We start from the raw sequence: 21,395 nt of genomic DNA on the forward strand, positions 1-21,395 counted from the left end.
GTCACATTATTTCTGCATGTCTCCATCAAAAAAGTTTGCCATACATGGCAAGCTGTTTAATGGAGCACATGTTTAGTCTGTGGAGTTTTGGCGCCCCCCTTGCACAAAAGAGAGGAACCAAGACTAGATGGTTTGTTGTCATGCTACAAAGTAGCTCTGATAAAAAGTAATCTTAATGTAATCACCTTTGGTTGTCCATAGGTGTGCTGTTATTCATGCTGAAGTTTCTCTTAGAGACCAGTTCCCCTTGCCGTCCAGTATCTCCAATAAACATCACCTCTTTTGTCCTCCCAGCTGGGCACTTAGGGAATACACACTTGTGAATGGTTCTAGTTAGTAACAAAAAAGGAGACTAAGGGTCTTGATGAAAGCAGAGTGTTGGGAGTACTTAAGAGTTAATAGTAGCCTAAGCAAAAATAAATAGAAAGTTATATCTGCTACCAAAAAGAGAGAGAGAGAGAGGATTTAATGTAGTCCGAAGTCAAAAAGAAGTTATTTTTGGGTCATGCATGCTATTGTTCCCTTCCGTCATCTTGGATCATTAAGAACACGAAATAGATCTGCAAATAATTTTTTAAAAGATTTTCTTTATTTATTTGACAGAGAGAGATCACAAGTAGGCAGAGAGGCAGGCAGAGCGAGAGGCGGGGAAGTAGGCTCGCCACTGAGCAGAGAGCCTGATGCAGGGCTTGATCCCAGGACCCTGGGATCATGACCTGAGCTGAAGGCAGAGGCTTTAACCCATTGAGCCACCCAGGCGCCCCTGCAAATAATTTCTTGATCCCTGCCCTGTTGTGCTGAATACCGTTTGCCCTTTCAATTCTTTCTTCATCTAGTCAATCTTAGTCTTACCACCATCTTTTTGCTGCTGTCCTGTGTATCAGATCATATATCATCCTTTCAGTCTTTTGTACTTATGTGCTATCATCAGTGATCTTCTCGCTGCCAAATCCAGTGGGCTTTTTTGAGCTTTAATTTACTTTTCTGTCTCATTTGAAACAGCCCATCCCATCTCTACTGAAACTGTCTTCTTCTTCCCATGATCCCCTTTCAGTATGTCTTCCAACTCTGGGATCCCTTGCTGGCCTCTTTTCTCTTTCCCCAGGTAAAGTCTCATCCTCCTTCCCTGACTCTTGGTCTTCCTAGGAGTAAACATGTTCCAAGGCTGTGCCATTGACCTCTCATTTTCTTAGTCTCTGCTTTTTCCCTCGGGAGGCTGATCTATTTTTATGAGTTTACCTTTACGAACATGAACCCAAGATCTTTTCCTGGCTCTAGCCTCTAACCTCTAAGGACTGGCCCCATATTGTCATTTCCTACTCTAAGATCTCTTCTTGAATATATTGCCTTCATCTAAAATTTAATGCGTTGTCTTATACAGGATTTCTCCCATTTCACTCATATCCCTTAACTAAGCTGATTGATATTACTGATTGTCTTAAAAAAAAAAAAAGTTTGTGCCTTTTGATCTAATATGCCCATTCATGAAAATTTGTCCTAAGGAAAAAAAGTTGGAAGAAAAAAAAATTGTAGTCTGGAGCTGGATTTCCTGTATTTAAATTCTACCCCTTCCACTTACTGACTGTGTGATCCTAGGCAGGTTACTTACCTTCTTCGTGCCTTGGTTTTCTGATCTGTAAAGTAGGGACTATAATATAGGTTGTTTAGGTTAAAGTGAGTTATTATGTTGAAGTACTTATAACCATATTGGTACATGGTAAGTACTGTATTAGCAATTACAGTGGGGCTTCCATTAGCTTTCTTTATAATAGTTAAGTAGTTAAAACCTGGGCATAATCTAGAAGGAATGTTTACATAAAATTTCCTAGATCAAATTTTCCCTGATAGGGTATTATGTAACAAAGGCCATAATTGTGAAGAGGATGATAACATGGGAAATGTTTATGATATACTTAAAGATAGCATTTTTTGTGGGGCACCTGTCTGGCTTAGTTGATGGAGCATGCAACTTTTGATCTCAAGGTTGTGAGTTCAAGCCCCATATAGAGCCTACTCAAAAAAAAAAAAAAAAAGTGTTTTTGAATAGTGAGATTAGGGAATGATGGTTTTTCCCTCTTATTGTTATAATGTTAATGTGAAAATTTTTTTTAAATTCCAGAAAAAGGGGGAAATGTTCCTCATGTAAATTTGCTCTCAGGGGCACCCGAGTGGCTCAGTCAGTTAAGTATCTGCCTTAGGCTCAGGTTATGATCCTAGAATCCCTGCATTGAGCCCCACACTGGGCTACCTGCTCAGCGGGGAGTCTGCTTCTCCCTCTGCCCTTTACCCTGCTTGTGCATGCGCTCTCGCTCTCTCTCTCTCTCAAATAAGTAAATAAAATCTTTAAAAAAATATATATAAACAAATTTTTTTTCAGGGCGCCTGAGTGGCTCAGTTAAGCATCTACCTTTGGCTCAGGTCATGATTCCAAGTTCCCAGGATCGAGTCTCCCATTGGACTCCTGGCTCAGTGGGGAACCCCCTTCTCTCTCTCTCTGCCCCTCCCCCCTGTTCATTCACTCACTCTTTCTCTCTCTCTCAAATAAATAAAATCTTAAAAAAAATAAATTTGCTTTTAGTATTACCATAATTCTCCCAGGTGTGATATTTGAGTCATTCTTTACTTTAGCCCCCTTGCAGCCCTGTAGGCAGTTACTAAGTCATAATGTTTCTTAAATTCATGTCTTTGGGGTTCCCATTATTGACACAATGTCCTCTTGACCTTTAACCTAGAATATTGCAATAGTCTTTTTGACATGTTTCTTTTTTCCATCTTACCCTGTACACCATCGCAGACTACTTTTTCTAAATTATCGTTTTGTACCCATCATGTTTCCTGCTCAGGAATCTTTGTTGCTTTTTGTTCCTTAGAGATTGAATCCCAAACTCATTAGCTTAGCATTTAAAACCTCCTCCAGTCAGCCCCTTCTCTGTCTTTCCAGTTCTGTCTTTTAGCTAGTCTTATGAAAAAAGCTTTGGTTCCAGCCCAACTATCTCCTTATAGATCCTCTTCAAATATTTACTGCCACCTTTGCTCACATTGTTTCTTTGACGAATTTGCCTTACTCCTTCCATCTGCTTATTTAGACCTTTCTCTTCCTTCAGTATTTACTTTCTCTTGGCCTTTATGGCCCTTGAGTTCTTACTGATTATACCTGCCTCCAAACTCCTATAGTATTAATGGGATATAGCAGTTATTTATAATGACTTGTAATTTTTGTGTCTATATCCCTTATCTATAAGTAGTTGGTAAGCTGTTTGAGGTCAGGGATGAGTTTTTACTTCTGTGTTCTCAGCACGTAGCAGGAGCTCTCAGCATGCGTTTTTTGAGACACAGAATCAGTAAGCTTAGTAAAGATAGCCTATAATAGTTTTCAGGTTCTCAAAGATTTTAAATCTCATTACAGTATAAAGGAAAATGATTCTGTAGTTTTCAGGGACACTATGAACTCAGTGTGGATGAATATTTTTTAATATTTTAACATAAAACAATATCTTTTGGGGTTCAGTCTGAGTCTAAAGTTATTTATTCTGCTCTTAGATTCTCCAGGGAACCAAAATTCTCAATTGAAATTCCCTCTGATATTACCTTACAAGGTAAATGACACACAGTTCCCAAGTTTGTCAGAATGAAAGAAGGAAAACTCAGACTTGGCCTATGGCATTAATGAGGGATTTGAGTTAGCAAAGAACAAATTTATTAAGGAAGAGCCTGTTTTATAGTAATTTTCCTGGTTAGAAATCTTTAGGGGGAATAATTTTGTTTTTAATGGGAATTAGAACCAAATGATTCAGGGTTAATATGAAATTTCAAGTCCTTGTTTATTTCCGTAGCGCCAGCAGAAACTTCAGAAAGAACGCCTCATGAATGACTTCTCTGCAGCCTTAAATAATTTCCAGGTTGTGCAGAGAAGGGTATCTGAAAAGGAAAAGGAGAGCATTGCCAGAGCAAGAGCTGGATCTCGTCTCTCGGTGAGTTGATTCTGCAAAGAAGACCCTTGCTAGACAGGCGCTTTAACCAGCTAAGCCACGGCGCCGGCAAGAAGACCCTTGCAATTGCAGGATGTTCTTTCCCACCTTGTTGGGTTATTTTTTTTTTCCTCTCCTATTTCTGACCATTTTGACCCTTAGCTTTTGTTGTTATTTGCTCCCCTTAATAATAATAAATATAGTCATTAGCTATTGTGAAAATACCAGATTGGCTCAACTGATATAAAAAATATGTATGCAGGGTACCTGGCTGGCTCAGTTGGTAGAGCATGTGATTCTTGATCTCAGGGTCGTAAGTTCAAGCCCCACGTTGGGCGAGGAGCCTACTTAAAAAAAATTTTTTTTAATAAAAATAAATTTTAAAAATATGTATGCCTGTGGTCTAAGACTAGAAAAGAATATGCACAAAGATTTGAAAAAGTGACAGAATTATGTGTAATTTCTTTTCTGTTATTTTATTTGTCTTATATTAAAAATTTTTTTTTAAAAAAGGAACAATGACCTAGAATAAGGCGGTCTAGATTATTTGCACTAGACCTCTCTCTGAAACAAATTAACAAATATTAAATTTTAACAACACAACTTCTTTTTCTTTTTTTATTTTTTTTTAAATTTTTTTTTTAAAGATTTTATTTATTTATTTGACAGAGAGAGATCACAGTAGGCAGAGAGGCAGGCAGAGAGAGGGGAAGGGAAGCAGGCCCCTGCCGAGCAGAGAGCCCGATGCGGGACTCGATCCCAGGACCCTGAGATCATGACCTGAGCCGAAGGCAGCGGCTTAACCCACTGGGCCACCCAGGCGCCCAACAACCCAACTTCTTAAAAGTATCAAAGAGCCATGAAAATATTAAGGTCAAAATCTAAGAGAAGATGAGAACCCATGGAGAGGTAAGCTGAGCACTGAAACTGCTTGTGCATGGAGTACATTTACTGAGGGCAAACCTGAACTTCAGTTTTGATGTCCTTATGGTATGAGGGGGAAGAAAAGCCCAGAGTCCACACAAAGTGGGAAATCTAAAAGAAGGTGCTCCTCCAATCAAACTGGACCCCAAAAGACTATATCCTTCTGGGGGCGCCTGAGTGGCTCAGTGGGTTAAGCCGCTGCCTTTGGCTCAGGTCATGGTCTCAGGGTCCTGGGATCAAGTCCCGCATCAGACTCTCTGCTCAGCAGGGAGCCTGCTTCCTCCTCTCTCTCTCTGCCTGCCTCTCTGACTCCTTGAGATCTCTCTCTGTCAAATAAATAAATGAAATCTTTAAAAAATTTTTTTTAAAAAGACTATATCCTTCGGGTATGGGTAAACCAAAAGTAAACCCTTCTTTCCTACAAAAAGATTGCATTAGCACTGAACTGAGTAGGAGGTAGAGGACAGCAAGAAAGAGGGGAAATCCCGACACTAACTTGTATCACAGAGGAACTTTGGGGCAAATTTACTGCTCAAATTCATACTGCATTAATGATCCAGAAGCATCAAGCTAGGTGCCAGACAGAAGCAAATACAAATAAATCCTCTCCGGTTAGACACGTTTATCCTAGCCCTGAAAGAATACCCTCAAACAATTTTTGAAGTGTTATGAGCAGCACAGGGTTAAAAATACCCAAGTAGGGGCTCCTGGGTGGCTCAGTGGGTTAAAGCCTCTGCCCTCAGCTCAGGTCATGATCTCAGAGTCCTGGGATCAAACCCCACATTGGGTTCTCTGCTCATCGAGGAGCCTGCTTCCCCTCTCTCTCTGCCTGTCTGTCTGCCTACTTGTAATCTCTGTCTGTCAAATAAATAAATAAAATCTTTAAAAAAAAATACCCAAGTACACAAAGAAACAAATAACTCTTAAGTAAAGTAAGAATGAATAGAAACAACAGTGAGGTGAAATGGACCTACTTCATGTATTAGAATTATAAGACAACTGTCCTTATTGTATTTAAAGAAAATCTTGAAAACATCTGCAAGAAGCAGGAAGCTACAGAAAAAACTTTGGAAAAGAGTTAGAATACTTTATAGAATTGAAAAATATAATATGGAAACTAAAAACTTAGTGGGTAGGTTATTTAACTAGAAAATAGAAAATATTTTCTATCTCATGATATTATGTATCAACATGTAGGACAGAGGGTTAAGAAGTTCAATAGGAAGAAAGCTTATGAGAAAGGTTAAATGAAGAGGAAGGATCTGACCTAGTTTTTATTGGAGTTTCAGAATAAGAGTGGAGCAAACATAGAATAGAGGGGAATGACTGGTAATATTTTAGAACTTCTGAGAGGCACTCATTTGCAGTTTCAAGAAGCCCAACAAATCCCAAAAAGAATAAATAAAAGACTCTTATCTAGATACATCAGAGAGAAACTTCAGAACACTAAAGACAAAGAGAAAATCTTAAAAATAGCCAGGAAAACAAGATACTACCTTCAGAGACACAGTAGTTGGATTGGCAATTGACTTCTCAGTAGCAACAGGGGAAACCAGTCGAGGGCCATCTGTAATATTCTAATAACTGCCTACCTGGGAATCTAAACCCAGTGAAAGAAGATATACGGAATGAAAATTAAAGACATTTGCAGTCAAAAGTGAGTTAGCTGTCAGCACACCTTACTTAAGAACATTCTAGAAAATATACTTCAGGCAGAAGGAAGATGATCCCAGATGGGAAGTCTGAAAAGCAGAAAAGAATGAAGAGCAAAGAAGGTGGTAAATATGTGAAAAAATAAACTACAAACAGGGAGAAGATACTGTTATATGTATAATTAGCAAGGGACTAGTATCCAGAATAGATACAGAACATATAAAGAATTCCTGTGAATCATTATGAAAAATATACAACCCAATAGAACATGAGTTTCTCAGACTTTTTGATCTCAAGACCCTGTTACACTTAAAATTATTAGAGACCCCAGTGAGCTTTTTATCTGTATGAATGGTGTATATTGATATATGTTAGAAATTAAAACTGTGAGGTTTTAAAAATATTTATTCATTTATAAATAATAATAAACCCAATATATAGTAATATAAATATAAATGACTTTTTTTTTTTTAAAGATTTTATTTATTTATTTGACAGTGAGAGATCACAAGCAGGCAGAGAGGCAGGCAGAGAGAGAGGAAGGGAAGCAGGCTCCCTGCCGAGCAGGGAGCCCGATGCGGGACTCCATCCCAGGATCCCGAGATCATGACCTGAGCCGAAGGCAGCGGCTTAACCCACTGAGCTACCCAGGCGCCCCAATATAAATGACATTTTAATTAAAAATAACTTCTTTTCCAAAACAAAAAAGAAATTAGTGGGAAGATTGGCATTGTTTTCATTTTTGCAAATCTTTTTAATATTTGGCTTAACGGAAGGAAGCTGGATTTTCACATCTGCTTCTGTATTCAGTCTGATGTGATAAGTTGTTTTGGTTGAGGTATCTGAAGAAAATCAGACTTACAGGGATATGCAATTAGAAAAGGAAGGAGTATTTTAATTAATCTTTTCAGATCGTTGTTGATATTATTCTTTGATACTACATCAAAACTTGACAGAAGTTAGTGGAATTATGGAGTCTAAAACCGTATTAATGACTTTTTCAGACTCTGCTACATTCAAATCTGTTGGTCTTATGTTTTGATTGGGTCTTTTTTCCGTGTATGATTTTTATATCATATATTTATCTTTTGGAAAATATTGATTTCCTGAGTTATGCAGGTCTTCCAAATGTTGATATATTTCATTATACAATATCAAAAGGTAATGTAGTATCTTTAGTTTTATCAGAAAAGTCTTTAGATATTTTTTTTCAGTCTTCAGATATTTTAAGGGGGGTTGTGAATCTCTTAAGTTCACAAGTGGTGCCACCCAGATGCCCTTTATTTTTTATTTTTATTTTTTAAAGATTTTATTTATTTATTTGAGGGGGGAGAGAGAGAGAGTAAATGAGAACAAGCAGGGGAGGGGCAAAGGAAGAGGGAGAAGCAGACTTCCTTGCTGAGCAGGGAGCCCCACTTGGGGCTCAATCCCAGGACCCCAGGGTCATGACCTCAAACAAAGGCAGACACTTAACCAACTGAGCCACCCAGGCACCCTGAAAGCTAGATTTTTATCACTGGCAACATACACTGTCCATTGTTTTCCTTGATGTGACAGGCTTACACTGTTTATCTTGAAGAGTTTATCTGCCAGGGGTGCCTGCGTGGCTCAGTCTGTTAAGCGTCTGACTTTAGCTCAGGTCCTGATCCCAGGCTCCTGGGATTGAGCCCCCGACTGGGCTCCCTGTTCAGCAGGGAGTCTGCTTCTCCCTCTGCCTTCTACTCCCTCTTCTTTTACTCTCTCTCTCTTTCAAATAAACAAATAAAATCTTTTTTTAAAAAGTAGGCTTACATGGAGCCCAATTGGGGGGCTTGACCTCACAACTCTGAGATCAAGTTCTGAGCTGAGATCGAGAGTTGGATACTCAGTGGTCTGAGCCCCCTGTGATTTTGCTCCATGAGTATAAACGTCAGCACAGTGAAAATGGCAAGTAACATCTTTGTATTATTTTGAATAATGGTCAAACGGAAAAGTGCCCAACTTCTTTAATCACCAGGAAACTGCAAATTGAAACCACAGTGAGGTAGTATTTCATGTCCAGATGTGGGGCAAAAATGTAAAATTCTGTGAACACTGAAGGTGATTGTTATAGATATGATGCAACAGAAACTTTCCTACCTGGCCAGTTAGAGTATGAATTGGGACAACCACTGGAAGACATTTTGCCTGTGAACTTCCGAACACATCAGTTCTACCCTAGAAAAAACTGGAAATGTTTGTATCAGGATATATGTATAAGAATGTTTATAGCAGGGTGCCCGGGTGGCTCAGTGGGTTAAAGCCTCTGCCTTCAGCTCAGGTCATGGTCTCAGGGTCCTGGGATCAAGGCCCACATCTGGCTCTCTGCTCAGCAAGGAGCCTGCTTCCCCCCTTCTCTCTGCCCGCCTCTCTGCCTACTCATGATCTCTCTCTCCCTCTGTAAAATAAATAAATAAATAAATAATCTTTTAAAAAATAAATAAAGATTGTTTATAGCAGAGGCACCTGGGTGGCTCAGTGGGTTAAGCTGTTGCCTTTGGCTCAGGTCATGATCTCAGGGACCTGGGATCGAGGCCCCCATCGGGCTCTCTGCTCAGCAGAGATTCTCTCCCTCTGCCTGCCTCTCTGCCTACAGAGACAGAGAGAGTGATCTCTCTCTCTGTGTCAAATAAATAAATAAAATCTTAAAAAAAAAAAAGAATGTTTATAGCAGCATTATTTGTTGGAAACATCTGAATGTCCATCGGTAGTTGAATAGGTAAATACATTATGGTATATTCACATAATATCATACAGCAGAGAGAATTAATGAACAACAGTTACATTCAGCATCAGGGATGGATCTGGCACAATCTGGCATGATCCAGTGAAAGCACGGAAGATTACAAACAGTGTAATTTCATTCATGTGAGGTTCAGAAGCAGGTAAAATGATATTAAATAAGGATACATGTCTATATTGAAAATACGAGAAAATGATTGTTGGAAAGTCAGGATGGTGGTTACTTTAAGGGCAAAGAGGGTGTGTTGTAATTGGAGAAGGGGATAGAGGTAGGCTGGAGGGCGCTACCAGTGTTCTGTTTCTTGAAAAAGTAAAAATTTCAAACAACAGTAACAACAAAAAAACCTCACAGTGTTCCTCTGGGTGGGTAGAACTTTGAAATTTTCCTCATTTTGCTTGTTCTGTTAATTACTGCCATTATAAAAAGGGAAAGACTTGTTTTTTAATGGGAATAGATTGCTCTTTTAACATTTTTTCTTAACTTTTTTTAATACATGCATTAGACTGATTTTTTTAAATGAGTCTGTTGCTTTAGCACCTGATGTGCCATACATGCCCCCCCCTTTTTTTTAATCTTTACATGTTCTGAAGATTTGTTTCCCTGCAGGTTTTCCACTTGTTCCCTTAAATTCTGCCTCCCTGCAGACTGTAAATAGGTTATCACTATTACTGTTGTTTACTCCTCTCTCCAACCCATGTTCCTCCACCCTATTCTGTAAGGTTACCATTCTGAGCCCAGATTTGCTTTGAACTACTTCACGCCCATTTTATAGTAGAGACAGATTGCCAGAGCCCTGTGTCGTCTTACAGATCCCGTTGGAGCCAAGGGATGTTGCTTCTTTATACTGTAGCGACAGGAAGCCATTGTTTTGTGTGTGTGTCTGTGACATGTTTCTGGATAACAGCAGTAATAATGCCATCTGCTTTCTAGGCGGAGGAGAGGCAAAGAGAGGAACAGCTCGTCTCATTTGATGGGTAAGGAGTTATCCATCCAACCCCCTGGCTTGTTGAGAAGGGATTCTGTACTTTCTACTTAATTCTAATTTAAAACATCAGTGTGGAGAAGAAGGAAAAATAAAGGCAGACCTGGGGTGGGTGACTTATAATCCACCAAGTAAAATAAAAAAGTCAAAACCTTGTGCTTTTCCAAGATCTTTGAATTAGGGAAGAAACAATTTCAAGGTAAATAAAAAAGCCAGAGAAATCCCTGATGTCTTTGTGTTGGGGAGAGGGCTTGGCTCACTAGGAATAAGTACGAATCTATGAATCTACAGATTAGGACTTTACCTCTAATACAGATTTAAGTTTTTCTAAGTTCTTGGGTGTCCATTTACCCATCTGTAAAACAGAGGCAACTCATTCTTTTAGGAGTAGTGCAAGAAAAAGCAGACAATTTGCATCTGAAAGACATCTTCTTTCTTAACTTCTCCACACTGAGTTAACTGATTCCATAGAAATGTGTTGGTGTTATTAATTCAGAACTTAGAATGCTTTATCATACTTATGTATCTCTCTTCCCACTACACTGTGAGCACCTCAAAGGGGTGCCTGATGGGCTCTACCCTACTCCATTTTGTGTCTCCAATGTGTGGAAGAAACTCTTTAAATACTGTGGAGGTGATGTCTGATTTATGCATGCTGTTGGAAAAATGCTTACTACTGGAGTTTCAAAATGTTTTATGTCTAGCATCATATGTAGTATGCCTTTCTTCTAAATGTGGTACCTGAAAAGAAGAGTTACAGCATTTCACTAGCCTTTTTACTTTAGTTTTCTCTTAAGAGGCATTTAACCCAGGAGCTTCTGGGTGGCTCAGGTGGTTAAGCATCTGCCTTTGACTCAGGTCCTGATCCCAGGGTCCTAGAATGGGGCCCCCGGGGCAGGCTTCCCGCTCAGCGGGGAGTCTGCTTCTCCCTCTTGCTCTGAACCTTCTCCTCATGCTCTTGCTCTCTCTCTCTCTCAAATGAATAAATAAAAAAAAACCTTAAAAGTATTTTTTATAGAAGAGGCATTTAACCCAAAATATAATCTCAAGGAATGATCTGAAAACCAGAAGGTGTGATTCTGTTAGATTAATTGGAGAAGCACTGACAGGTCACTTAGCTTGCTTTTCTCCACCCACTTAGTACCCAAGAGACCAACACAGCTTACTCTCTGAGGGTGCTCTAGAAAAGGATGGGTCAGTGTGCTTCATTGACTTGAAGTCTTTGTCTGCTTTCCTTGTCTAGCAAGCTCTAGCAGGATTGTAGAGTGTACCTCTAACTAGAAACTAGCAAGGAGGCCCATCCCTTACAACCCTGTTTCATCTCGGTTTTTCCCAGGGAAGCTGAGACTTTGTTTTCTTGTGGTATTATCAACTCTTTGGCTCCATATATGAAGAATGTGGCCCTTAAGGACTTTGTATCGATGCCAGAGGGGTTGGAGCCCTGGTAATGGCCTTGGATAGGCTCTGCTGGTAGTAGGAATGTTGTGGGTGTCTTGTGCACACCTTAGAGGGGAGGAATCAACTAGTGTGCTTATCTCCTTGCAGCCATGAGGAGTGGAACCAGATGCAAAGCCAGGAGGATGAGGTGGCCATCACTGAACAGGATCTGGAACTTATTAAAGAGAGAGAAACAGCAATTCGGCAGCTGGAGGTAAGAGCCAGGTTGTGTCTTTTGTTTGACTCAATGTATCTGCCACTCTAGTCCACCCGGATTTTCTCTCAGCCATTAGGAAAAAGTATGAAATGAGTCCTTATGTGATTTTCAGGTTATGTCTCAGTGTAATCATGGTGAATTTGAACTACTTTTATGATGGTACTAGTCATGGTGCCTAAGAAGATTCAAATCCTTTCCTCCATGGTCTTACATGGTCTCTGGGAGAACAGAGATAAAGAACAGAGCAAGGCAAGGCAAACAAATATTTTATTCCTCATTAAGACTCAGTCTGTAGGGCATCTGCCTTTGGCTCAGGTCATGATCCCAGGGTCCACAGCAGGCTCCCTGCTCAGCGGGGAGCCTGCTTCTCCTTCTCTCTCTCTCTGCCCCTCCCCTGCACTCATGCTCTCTCTCCCACTCTCTCTCTCTCTCTCAGGTAAATAAATAAAATCTTTAAAAAAGGAAAAAAAAGACTTTGCCCCCAGACCTCAATGCCACTTCTAGATCGGGTGGGATTCTGTGGAGAGAGCCCCTTTGGGGCGCCTGGGTGGCCCAGTTGGTTAAATGTCTGCCTTCAGCTCAGGTCATAATCCTGGGGTCTTGGGATAAAGCTCCATGGCAGGCTTCCTGCTTGGTGGGGAGTCTGCTTCTCCCTCTGCCCTCTCCCCACCCCACCCCACCCTCACTCATGATCTCGTTTCTCTCTTTCAAATAATAAAATCTTAAAAAAGAAGAAGAAGAAGAAGAAGAGGAAGAAGAAGAAGAAGAAGAGAGTGCCCCTTTGCGTAGTAGCTCAGAATAAAGGCAGGCCAAAAAGTTTGCTGAATTTTTATGCATCCCAAAGTCCAATCCCAGGTTGTGGATATGACTTCACTACAGGGAAACAGGAGCAGTTTTTGAGGTGGGGGTTGAGTTAAAGGTCTCGAGGCCTTTCTTACCTGATTTTCCAACTTTAACTTTACATAATGACCAGGATATTCTAAACCTGAGTAGTTTTCTCCTCCATGCAGCCAGAAGACTGCCATCCCTGGTAGGGCAGTGAGGAGGGTGGGGTTGTAGAGAGAGAAACCTGGAGCTCCTCCATGACCTTCGTCTGTGGCAGTGGCTCTGAACTCTGACTGTACCTTAGAGTCACTTGGAAATTTTTTTTTCCAAATGCCCAGCTGTTCTCCTTCCCTTGCAACTATTAGTTTGGACTTTGTGAATTTCCGGATTTTATGTAGGTTAAAAATGAGCAAATATCCACAAGATTTTTTTTTTTCAAACTTCCCAGGTGATTATAATATGCATTCAGGATAGAGACCATCGGTGTCTATGTTTAGATGGAACATTTCATCCTCAAATTTGATGATTTTATTGCCTTCAAAGATGCCATATCTTTCTTTTTCACCTAACGCAACTAACCATCGACTTGGTTCTCTAACGTTAGAAATACTGTTCTAGGGCGCCTGGGTGGCTCAGTGGGTTAAGCCGCTGCCTTCGGCTCAGGTCATGGTCTCAGGGTCCTGGGATCGAGGCCCGCATCGGGCTCTCTGCTCAGCAGGGAGCCTGCTTCCTCCTCTCTCTCTGCCTGCCTCTCTGCCTGCTTGTGATCTCTCTCTGTCAAATAAATAAATAAAATCTTTAAAAAAAAAAAAAAAGAAAGAAAGAAATACTGTTCTAGCAGAGAGCAGAGTGAAACACAGAGCTAAGGAAAGGATTCTCTCCATAGAATCCCACCCGGTCTAGAAGTTGGCATTGAGGTCTGGGGGCAAAGTCTTTTTTTTCCCTTTTTTAAAGATTTTATTTATTAACCTGAGAGAGTGAGAGAGAGAGAGAGAGCGTGGGAAAGAGAGAGCATGAGTGCTCCTAGCTCCTTAGCCCAGGAACATAGTGGGTACATCAGAAATTCAGCATTAAGGGGCGCCTGGGTGGTTCAGTGGGTTGAGCCGCTGCCTTCGGCTCGGGTCATGATCTCAGGGTCCTGGGATTGAGTCCCGCATCAGGCTCTCTGCTCAGCAGGGAGCCTGCTTCCTTCTCTCTCTGCCTGCCTCTCCATCTACTTGTGATTTCTCTCTGTCAAATAAATAAATAAAATCTTTAAAAAAAAAAAAAAGAAATTCAGCATTAAGTCCAAATGTTTAGCTGGGACTGGATTTTCATATTTTCATTTCCTACATCTAATATACAAGCCCTGTTCTAATGGAAGAACAACATACTATTGTGTCTCCTTGACTCTCACATTGTGCATCTGACATTTCTGGCTACCAAACGTGTGGGCCTTTTCCACATTAAGCAATCCTTCGACACCAGCGAGGTATTTTATATCTTAACCCAATTTAGATACTGTCTACCTGGAATTAGCTTCAGATCCCACATGTTAAGGGCTCAGTCCCACAAAACTGTACCCTCCCCCCAACTTGGGAAGCCCACTAAGTCTAGGTTGTTACCTACACTTCTGACTGACAGGCTATCAATTGGAGGTTTCCATGACCTCCTCACGGGATTTGATTAATTTGCTAGAGCAACTCAGAACTTAGGAAAACAGTTTATTTACTAGTTTTATTATAAAAGGATTACTGGTTTATTATAAAAGGATACAACTCAAGAACAGCCAGAAGGAAGAGATACACAGAAGCAAAGTATGTGGGAAGGGGTGTGGACCTTCCATGCCCTCTCCACCTGTACCACTCTCCTGGACCTCCATGTTCACCAGCCCGAAAGCGCTCTCAGTCCTGCCATTTAGGATTTTTATGGAGGCTTCATTATATAGACACGATTGATTAAATCATTGGCTCTGGATGGTTGATTCAGCCTCTGGCCCTCTGATAACAAGGTTGGTTCCCCTGGCTACCAGCCCCCATCCTGAGGGGTTGTTCTTTAAGCTCTGGTATGGTTGAAAGGATTTTGTTATAAGTAACAAAAGCTAATTTTCTCTCTTCACCACTTAGGAAATTTCGAGCATTTTAGGAGCTCTACTCTAGGAATGGGATGAAGACTAAATATATCTTTCTTATTATAAATTACAGTTTCACACTCATGTTATAACCAAGCTAAGCTATTTGCCCTTTAACTCAATTAACTTTTTATTTGGCTTTTCTTTTGCTTTAAGGTACAACTCAAGTCTTGCTGCTTCTGAAGCCTTCCTCTGCACACCTTCGTATACCATTTACTAGTCATTTCCTCTGTAATGACTTTTCTTATTTATCTTGCTGTGTGCTCATCCCACCCCCGTTAGCTAGTAAGCCTTTTTGTATCCACAGCAACTAGCAGACTGTCCCAACTACAGAAGACTCTTAGCAAGTAATTAAGGTTTTGATGTGCTGGAAGAACTAGTCTTGCCAAGCTATGATTCGGAAGTCATGGCTTTCAAGGCATTGTTTCTTTTCTTTTTCTTTTTTTTTTTTTCCAAAGATTTTATTTATTTATTTGACAGAGAGAGATCACAAGCAGGCAGAGAGGCAGGCAGAGAGAGAGGAGGAAGCAGGCTCCCTGCTAAGCAGAAAGCCCGATGCGGGGCTTGATCCCAGGACTCTGGGATCATGACCTGAGCTGGAGGCAGAGGCTTTAACCCACTGAGCCACCCAGGCACCCCTCAAGGCATTGTTTCTGACTGTAGTGTTCTGAGAGGCAGTGTATTGTAATCCAGAGAGCATGGGCTTTGGAGCTATTCTGGCTGTAATGCTTAGTTTCCTGATGGACCAGCTTTGTAACTGGACAGTTATATAACCTCTCTGAGCCTTATTATTCTTTTTTTTTTTTTTAATTTGACAGACAGAGATCACAAGTAGGCAGAGAGGCAGGCAGAGAGAGAGGGGGAAGCAGGCTCCCCACAGAGCAGAGAGCCCCACGTGGGGCTTGATCCCAGGACCCTGGGATCATGACCTGGGCCGAAGGCAGAGGCTTAACCCACTGAGCCACAAAGGCTCCCTGAGCCTTATTATTCTTAAAGATACTTGACTTCATAGAGTGACTGAATGATTAATGTAAATATCAAAGAGGCATAGTAACATTATGAAAACATCGTGAGGGGCACCTGGGTTGCTCAGTGGTTTAAGTCTCTGCCTTCAGCTCAGGTCATGATCCCAGGGTCCTGGGATCCAGCCCCGCATCGGGCTCTCTGCTCAGCAGGGAGCCTACTTCCCTCTCTCTCTGCCTGCCTCTCTGCTTACTTGTGATCTCTGTCTGTCAAATAAATAAATAAAATCTTAAAAAAAAATGAAAACATCGTGAACTTTTAATTCTCAGCTCTGCCACTTGCTAGCTTTGAGACCTTGGGACAAGTCATCAAACCTTCCTGAGCCCGTTTTCTCTTCTGTACAATGGGGATGATACAGGTCTCATTGTGTTGTCATGAGAACCAACTAAGTAATGATTAATCATAGCTGACACATGAAGTGCTTATTGCACAGTTCCAAGAACTTTACATATATCAACTTACTTAGTGCTTCTGCACTTTAGTATGAGGTGGGTACTATCATTGTCCACATTTCAGAGGGAACAGACCAGAGGGGTTCTTTGTTTGTTTGTTTGTTTGTTTGTTTGACAGACGGAGATCACAAGTAGGCAGAGAGGCAGGCAGAGAGAGAGGGAGAAGCAGGCTCCCCGATGAGCAGAGAGCCCGATGTGGGGCTCGATTCCAGGACCCTGGGATCATGACCTGAGCCGAAGGCAGAGGCTTAACCCACTGAGCCACCCAGGTGCCCCAGGCCAGAGGGATTCTTAACCTACAATGGTACAATAAAACTGTGGAGGATTAACCTCACACAGCAAGACTATCCTCTCTAGCTGACTCTCGGGCTCCAAGAGTCTATTTAATTACCTACTTGGTATAGTTCTTGGCACATAGTAGGCATTTAGTAGATATTAGTTAACTTTATTTTTATTTTCAGTTTATGGAGAAAGCATGATTTATTTTATTTTTTTAAAGATTTTATTTATTTATTTGACAGAGAGAAATCACAAGCAGGCAGAGAGGCAGGCAGAGAGAGAGAGAGAGGGAAGCAGGCTCCCTGCTGAGCAGAGAGCCCGATGCGGGACTCGATCCCAGGACTCCAAGATCATGACCCGAGCCGAAGGCAGTGGCTTAACCCACTGAGCCACCCAGGCGCCCCGAAAGCATGATTTATAAGCCTTAGGAACACATGTGTTATGTTTACAGCCAAAATTTTAGCTAAGTAGAGGGATCGTCTAACATATTGCTTTATGCTTGTTATTTTTTGTATTCCCTAGGCTGACATTTTGGATGTCAATCAAATATTTAAAGATTTGGCCATGATGATCCACGATCAAGGGGATCTAATTGGTATGTATCATTGATACCGTAAACCTCGAGGTGAGTTGATAGCAGTATTTGTGTGTGAACAAGTCAGTAAGACATATCTGAAGAAATTAGACATTTAAAAATTATTAAATTCTTTTTTTAGCCCCCTTTTTATATTGTCAAATGTAAAAACTGAAATGAGACCTCTGTGATTGCTCAGCTCCCTTGCCGTTAGCCTCTTGCTAAGTCTTTGGCTGTTGAAGGAAATAGCTGTTGGCTTCCCAGCTTTATCTCCAGAAACTTAAATAATTTGGGGATTAGTAACCTCTTTTTTTAAGCTTTTTACTTGGAAATGATTTAAAGTTTAGAAAGGTTGCAAAAATAAAAAGACTACAAGGAATTCCTTTGTAACCTTTACCCAGATTTACCTCTTGTTAACATTCTACCCCATTTGCTTTAGACTTGCTCCCTCTCTCTCTAAATATATGTGTGTATGCATAATTTTTTCTGACCCATCCATAGATAAGTTGCATACTTCACAGCACTTTGCTGCTAAAATAGTTCAGTGCTTATTTCCAAAGAATAGAGCTATTGTCTTACCCAGTTAGTAACTTTTGATTCCATGGCTGGATGGTTGGAATGATGGTAGTAAAACGAGGGCCAACATCATCAAGAGTGTGCTTAAAAAGAAAAAAAAAAGAAAAAAAAAGTGTGTTTAATTTGCAATCTTGAAACACCTGATTTGGTAAAAACATCCACTGCCCTCCTTTTTTTTTTTCAGATAGCATAGAAGCCAATGTGGAAAGCTCAGAGGTGCACGTAGAGAGAGCAACTGACCAGTTACAGCGAGCTGCTTACTATCAGGTAAGAGCACGTACCCAGGAAAGTCACTGGGCTGCCGACTTCACAAGCCATCACAGCTCATTGACACACTGAGAACGGCTGCAACTTTGGCTTAGGTTTAAGCTGGAGGCCGGTGGTCATAGTTGCTGCGGTGGTCCATTTGTAATATTTTCCTCTGTAGAGAAATCTACAAAAAGACATCAGTCCTTGAAAAAACTTCTACAGAAGGCTTTTGGCTACAAAGCTAACCCCATTAGCTGGCATGCTACCTAAATCTGGTATAAAGCTAATTTTATCTTACGAACAGCTAAAATTTGTTTCAATTAGTATAGTAATAGGGACAAAGTAAGACTTTGTGGATACTTTATGTTGACTGTGGCCACAGAGGATGGACATAAAATCAGTTCTAACTACTATTTGTGAATAAAGAGGGGGTTCTCGTTTTTCTAAGAAAAAATGGGAGTTAATCATTCTACTTTGTATGAAGTGATTTTTTTTTACATATTAGCTGAAATGCTGGTTTTGTGACTGTTACCTGAGTCTTTATCTCAAGTGTACAAATACTGTAAATGAGGTCCTTTTCATTTCCCCTCCATTTGGTGCTATATGATTTTTTAGGTGTAAACAGCATTTCAGTCATTTTCCATGTTCCTAGGATAGTTGTATTTTACCTGGAAATGTTCGTAAAGAAATTTGTATTTAATAATAGTGTTTCCTTTTAAAAACTGAGTGATGATGTTAGTGTCAGACAGTAAAGGAAATATGAAGTAAATTATATGCATCTACTCAATATTATGTGGGAATTAAAAGAGATGTTTATAATAACAACAATTTTATGCTAAAATAGTAAGTGAGAAAAATGTCAAACATCATACAGTGTGATCCCAATTCTGTCAGATAACAATATGCATAGATAAAAGATCATGAGAAAACACAATCAAAATGTCAGCAATTTTATCTGTAGGTAATTATTTTCTTTGTATTTTTTAAGATGAACACAGAATTTTATAATTGGTATAAAACCTTTATTAAAATACATATGCACAATGGGGTGCCTGGGTGGCTCAGTGGGTTAAAGCCTCTGCCTTTGGCTCAGGTCATGATCCCGGGGTCCTGGGATCAAGCCCCACATCGGGCTCTCTGCCTGGTGGGGAGCCTGCTTCCTCCTCTCTCTTTGCCTGCCTCTCTGCCTACTTGTGATCTCTGTCTGTCAAATAAATAAATAAAATCTTTAAAAAAAAACTGCATATGCACAAATAACTTATTTCATTACAAATAATGCCTAGCAGCATAGGTATAAATAGTCCCTTTGCAGAAATGTATTAGGGGATCTGGAATTAAAACTGGCACTACTGGGACGCCTGGGTGGCTCAGTGGGTTAAGCACCTGCCTTTGGCTCAGGTCATGATCTCAGCGTCCTGGGATCGAGTCCCACATCGGGCTCCTTGCTCGGCAGGGAGCCTGCTTCTCCCTCTGCCTCTGCCTGCCTCTCTGTCTGCCTGTGCTCGCTCTCTCTCCCTCTCTCTCTGACAAATAAATAAATAAAATCTTTAAAAAAAAAAAAAAAACTGGCACTACTGCCTCATGCTGGTAACTGTTGAGATTTGGGGAAGGTCTCTGAATATTCGTGCACAGATAGAGTTAATGCTGGATTATGAGGAGGCAGATTTATGAACCACTCTTGAAGTCTCAGATAGCAAAAATTCTACTTGTCTCATGAGTGTCTTATTTATATATTTTTCTCCTCAGAAAAAATCTCGCAAGAAGATCTGTATCCTGGTGCTTGTCCTGTCTGTGATTATCGTAATCTTGGTACTTATTATCTGGCGAATTTATAAATGAAGTGATTGCCTCCGAGCCGCCTTCTGCTGAGCTGTTTTCAAGGGCACCTGCTTCCTGGAGTCTTGCCAGAACAAACTGATCACAAGAAGAGAGCATACACCAGAATGTCTTGTAATAATTTAGTTAGAAAATAACTACTAACTAGTCCTTTGGAGTTAGTGACCCATGGAGACAGTATTTATCAATTTATGTATACATTTTATTGATTTCTCAAATTAGGAATTAATTTATGTGGATTTTGCTTTCTCTTGTATTCTGATTGCCCTTCTGATATCTATGAATGAAAATTCCATTCTAGATATTCTTCTTTTGACAGGTGACACTACAGTCTTGTAATATTGTCATTTTATTTGTATACTAGATTCACCTTTTTCTAGCCGCTGAGATAGAATTACTTTCTGACAGCCAGCACATTTGTCAGAAACCATATAATAAGCTGATACTTTTTATTATTTAACATTTTAATTTGAATTTCGAAGAAGCCTATTCTCTATCTGCTTTGAAAGATTTTGGCAACGTACTTAACGAGAAAGTAAAAAAAAGGCGCACTCAATCCCGATTAAAAGTATCTATTTGAGCTGGCCAGTCGTCAAGATACCCATTAACGGGGTTTGAAGTTTACCTTATTATCTGCTAGTGTCAGCCATGGCCGTTCATCTGCACACACACTAAACCATCTTGTTCACTTTTTTAAGAGGTTAATTTAATTTAACATTATGCTCTCTGGGGTCCCTCTCCCCCTGTCTGTATAGAAAGGGAGAATTAGACAAAGCATGCTTTTGGAAAGCAAATAGGAACTGTTTGGAATGATTTAAACTTTTTGTTGTTGTTCACTTGTGGTTATACATTCCTGGTGAATGATGAATATTGCTGTCAAAAGGCTGCCCCTTCCCCATAAGGGTTGCTGGGCATTTGATGGCAGGAAGATTTTAAAAGCTAGACTTGAAGTTGGTTTAAAATTTAGTTCTGTGAACCTGTGATAAAGCGAAGAAAAGGTTCATTTTTGTAAATACTGATGGTTTGGAATAGTGATGTTAGACTTATCCTAATTTATGAACAAGAGATTAATCTCCATGCATAGTTTTAGACAAAAAAAAAGTTTCAATAAAAGATTGCTGTCTTGTAATAGAAATGTTGTCCACTTCCCTTTTTCACACAGGTCTAGAGCCGTTAAAGGGAATATAATTTCTGTCGGCTCACACATAAGTGTGAATTGGGCCAATGATTTCAGTTCATCCTTTAGTGAATTAGAGGACTGGGCTGCCCTGGGTATATTTATGTTCATTTCTTCCACTCTGTTTAGTGTTAATCTCCTTTTTACCAAACTAATGTGAATAGTAGGGAAACAAGGGCCCAGATGCCCAAGTTTCTTTGTACTCTTGCACCATTCCACTCCTTAATATAAATAAACATTTTAAAAGCTTTTGTAGTAAGTTTTTATGAGTTAACTTGTGGTAGCTATTAGGTAATTTGCTATCCTGAGAAAAATTGAACCTGGCAAGAAGACTGGAGGTCAGTTGATTGGT

General features: G+C 40.3%; 1 protein-coding gene across 1 annotated transcript in view; it reads left to right on the plus strand.

The window, feature by feature from the left end:
* Positions 1–21,292, plus strand: part of STX12 (syntaxin 12) — a 40,642-nt gene extending 19,350 nt beyond the window's left edge. Inside the window, exons 4-9 of the mRNA XM_044237556.1 lie at positions 3,834–3,971; positions 10,237–10,280; positions 11,834–11,939; positions 17,154–17,226; positions 17,966–18,048; positions 19,777–21,292. Coding sequence (XP_044093491.1) covers positions 3,834–3,971; positions 10,237–10,280; positions 11,834–11,939; positions 17,154–17,226; positions 17,966–18,048; positions 19,777–19,869 — 537 coding nt within the window. The 3' untranslated portion in view covers positions 19,870–21,292. The remainder of the gene's footprint in view (positions 1–3,833; positions 3,972–10,236; positions 10,281–11,833; positions 11,940–17,153; positions 17,227–17,965; positions 18,049–19,776) is intronic.
* Positions 21,293–21,395: the final 103 nt, after the last annotated feature.

This window comes from Neovison vison, chromosome 2 (genome assembly GCF_020171115.1).
Source record: "Neovison vison isolate M4711 chromosome 2, ASM_NN_V1, whole genome shotgun sequence".
NCBI lineage: Eukaryota > Metazoa > Chordata > Mammalia > Carnivora > Mustelidae > Neogale > Neogale vison.